The 3294-nt window shown below is 50.7% G+C and overlaps 2 protein-coding genes across 3 annotated transcripts in view; both read right to left on the bottom strand.

Annotated features, from left to right (window-relative positions):
* The window catches only part of TMOD4 (tropomodulin 4), a 5817-nt gene extending 3174 nt beyond the window's left edge, over window positions 1–2643 (bottom strand). The window contains exons 1-4 of one of the 2 annotated variants that reach the window (XM_017546288.2): window positions 2281–2643; window positions 1089–1253; window positions 728–884; window positions 291–407 (exon numbers count right to left, since the gene is read on the bottom strand). In XM_017546288.2, coding sequence (XP_017401777.1) covers window positions 291–407; window positions 728–884; window positions 1089–1211 — 397 coding nt within the window. In that variant the 5' untranslated portion in view covers window positions 1212–1253; window positions 2281–2643. Of the gene's footprint in view, window positions 1–290; window positions 408–727; window positions 885–1088; window positions 1254–2252 lie in introns of both variants that reach the window. The other variant, XM_017546287.2, reaches the window with a different exon arrangement.
* Window positions 2644–2797: 154 nt separating this feature from the next.
* LOC119473820 (vacuolar protein sorting-associated protein 72 homolog) overlaps window positions 2798–3294 on the bottom strand; it is a 1081-nt gene continuing 584 nt past the window's right edge. The window contains exon 2 of the mRNA XM_037744867.1: window positions 2798–3294. Coding sequence (XP_037600795.1) covers window positions 2979–3294 — 316 coding nt within the window. The 3' untranslated portion in view covers window positions 2798–2978.

The following is a 3294-nucleotide window of genomic DNA, read 5'->3' as shown; positions in this document are numbered from 1 at the left end:
GTGATCCACCCGCCTCGGCCTCCCACAGTGCTGGGATTACAGGCTTGAGACACTGCGCCCGGCCCAACGGTTCCACTTTTATTTGCTCTTACAATCCCTAAAAAATTGCTCTTGAGTGTTATTAAATTTAAAAATGAATAAATGTATGCACAAATAAAAGCTTGAAACCACTGCTTGAGGCTTTCTTAAGACATGCATGCATTCTGGTGGAGGGCTTTCCTCACTAGTCTCATGTCATGGCTAGGATCCACCCCTGATCCTCCCACCCTCAACTTCCCACAGCTACCCACCTGCAATGTCACACATTTCAGCATCTGTGGCATTTGCCAGTGCCTCCTCCAGCTCAGGCTCCAGGGTGATCTGCTCCTCTGCTGGGATTTCCCTCTTGGGCTGAATATAGGGTTTCCCTGATGGGGAGATGAAGGATGGTTCAGGTAGAGGTAATGTCTCCCAAGATCCTGGCCTCCAGGTTCCTTTTCTTCTCCAGGAGGTGGAATGCTGGGTCACAAGGGGACACTGGAAAGCCTAAATCCTCTACAAGCTCAGTACTCCTGAGTCCTCTGATTTCTCAAGAACTGAAGAGTGCAAGCTGCCATTTAAGTGTCAGGGCCTCTGAGTCCCTAGGCAGCTGGGAGCTGGAAGGTGAGAGGGAAGCTGGAGGGGGGACATGTGAGAGACAGCACAGCCACTTGGGTTCTACCAGGCATGGATGTCAGGGTCCTCATACCCTTCTTCTCGCCTGTGAAGGGCACCAAGTCATCACGCTCTTTGACTTCTAGTGCCTGCTGCTCCAAGTACTGCAAAAGGGCGTCTCGGTCCAGTGGCCCCGTTGGGCTCTTCTTTGTCTGGTCACGTTGTCTTAGTCCAGCTGGCAGGAGCATGTTCTTAGGGATGAGTTTTGGGGAGCAAGTCAGACCTCCCCTCTGACCTAGGCACTGCAAGGGTTCCCTAAAACATCTTTAGACACCTTTCCCCTGGCCTTCTTAGGACTCTAGGTCCTGTAGCAAACCCTATTCTCAGCCACCCAGAGCCCAACACCCTTCCCAAATGCCTGGGACGGCCCCTGTTCCCTGTGCTGGAGCCCCTACCTCAGGGTCCATCTCCTGCAGCTCGCAGTCCAGCTGCTCTAGCTCCTCGGGGCTCAAGGTCCTTAGGATCTCATCTTCATCTATGTCTCTGTATTTCTCCAGTTCCTTCTGATATGATGACATGGTGGCCCTCACCCCCTCCCCACTGTGTGGCCCTCACAGAGCCTGGGGAATATGGGACAAAAGGATGGACAATGGTAAGATGAACAGAGACACAGCAGGGACACAAAGAGACCAGCCCGGGGGGCAGAACATTGAACTGGATTTCTTGGAGATTAGAAATCCAGCTGAAGATGGGAAGTTGGGGGAAGATTAGGTCGTTCTGAGTTAGAACTAGAGTCTCTGCTTTCTGCTTCCCCAGCTTCCAGCTTCCCTGGATGGGGATCCCAGACGTCTAAGCTGGGTTTGTCTTCCCACGGTATGACAGAAATCATGGAGCACCCCTCCGCTCTAACCTCACTTGTGAGTGCCCTCGCCCTGGCACAGCTGCTGGAAGCCCTGCCAACACAGCTGGTCCCTTGCCCAGTTCCTATTGAAAGGGGGCAAGGGGCAGGGGCAACAGAGAGCTTCAGGGAAGTTCCTCCTCTCTTCCTCATAATCCAGCTTTTTTCCTAAACTGTATAAAGCAAGGAAAATGGGGAATAGGGGGAAAAGACTGTCTTACCCCATTCTCATTTCCCTTTTATTGTGGGGGATCAAGATTTCACTTTCTGTGTTTGCCAAAATTTGAAATCCTAAGGGAAAGCAAGGGCTCAGAGCAGCCGGAGGACTTCCAGATTGGGGGAAGAGTACTAAGGCCTCTGGAGGAGGGACTGAGTCCCTATAAACTGTCCCTTGCTTTGGACAGGAAGGTGACACCAGACCAATGGGTGTAAATGGGGTAAAGTTTCTTTAAAAACAGTGGAAATCTTAAACTTGCACAATCTTGTACAATGTAAGATACACACAGGAGCTATACATATAAACCATGCTGAATATGAAAGATCTGGAAAGTATGTGAGACATTCACATCAACAACATAAACCACACAGTTAAGGGGTAGGACAGCACAGTGGCAGAAATATAGAGTGACAGAGACAGGGACACACTCCACATCATTCCCCGTAGGAGCCACTCTTCTCCTCCCATCTCCCACCGTATAAGCCCCCGGTCTTCCCCACCTACCAGTCCTGGCGGCCACCTCCCTTCTCACCTCCCCCGTGTCAGTAGGTCGGTCTGTTCTACTAGAGCACTGTCCCAGCAGCAGCAGGAGCCCAGTGCCGGGGGAGAGGGTGGGGGAACAGTGAGCTCAGCATTTTATTATTTTAGCTCTGGCCAGGTGGGGGGTAGTGGGAGATCACATATACACAGCCCCCATACCCTGCCCAGCCCTGAGCGCCTCTAGTGGCCATTGACAGCCATGGCACCTCCTCCACTTCCCTTCATACAAGCCCCAGTCCTAGACATCAGGGTTCAAATAGAATCAGGCAGTTCCTCCATATTTGGTGCCTGCTATTTTCAAAACACTGAGTGTAAAGTGATATAAAGGTCAATATAAGGTTGTGTTTTGGTGTATAATTTTCAGGTGTTTATAATTTAGTTGGAAGAATGAATACAATTTAGAAAGGACAGCTCATAATAAATGCTACTGAATAAACAGAAAGACCCAATATATTCAGGTATTCACAAATACTTCTTGCTCCCAACCCTAGTGCAGACACCAGACAAAAGGGATCTTTCTATATTTATTAGATTAAAAAACCTGGATGAACTACGGGAAAAGGAGAAAGAAGAAGAGAAAAGGATTGGGCAAAGATCGGAGGTGACAAAGGGGAGAAGCAGGGAGAGGAAAGGGAACAGCAGGAGCTCCAATCAGGGCAGGGAAGAAGTTTCTGAGGACTAGACACCTCTTCATTTAATGATAATTTTCTGGCGCAAGGCTCGGGGCCCAGAGCCAGGGAGAGGCTCAGGAGGTGGTGGGCCGGGGCCCAGGGCTGAGGCAGTGGGTGGCAGTCCGTGGGCAGTAATGTACTTCTTGTAGGCCTCACGAATGATCTTGAAGGCTCGAGCAGTGGCGTAGGGTATGTCTGTAACAGGGTCCCGGTATAGGGCTGGACGATGGGTCACTGGACAGACCTCCCGAACAGGGACTTTTGGGGGCCGCCCTTGAGGGAACCATTCCTCGAAAGTTGCATCATCACTAAAAGTGATGAAGGTACGTGAGCAG

Source organism: Cebus imitator, unplaced genomic scaffold (assembly GCF_001604975.1).
Source record: "Cebus imitator isolate Cc_AM_T3 unplaced genomic scaffold, Cebus_imitator-1.0 Scaffold188, whole genome shotgun sequence".
Lineage (NCBI taxonomy): Eukaryota > Metazoa > Chordata > Mammalia > Primates > Cebidae > Cebus > Cebus imitator.
This window is presented reverse-complemented; position numbering and strand designations above follow the sequence as displayed.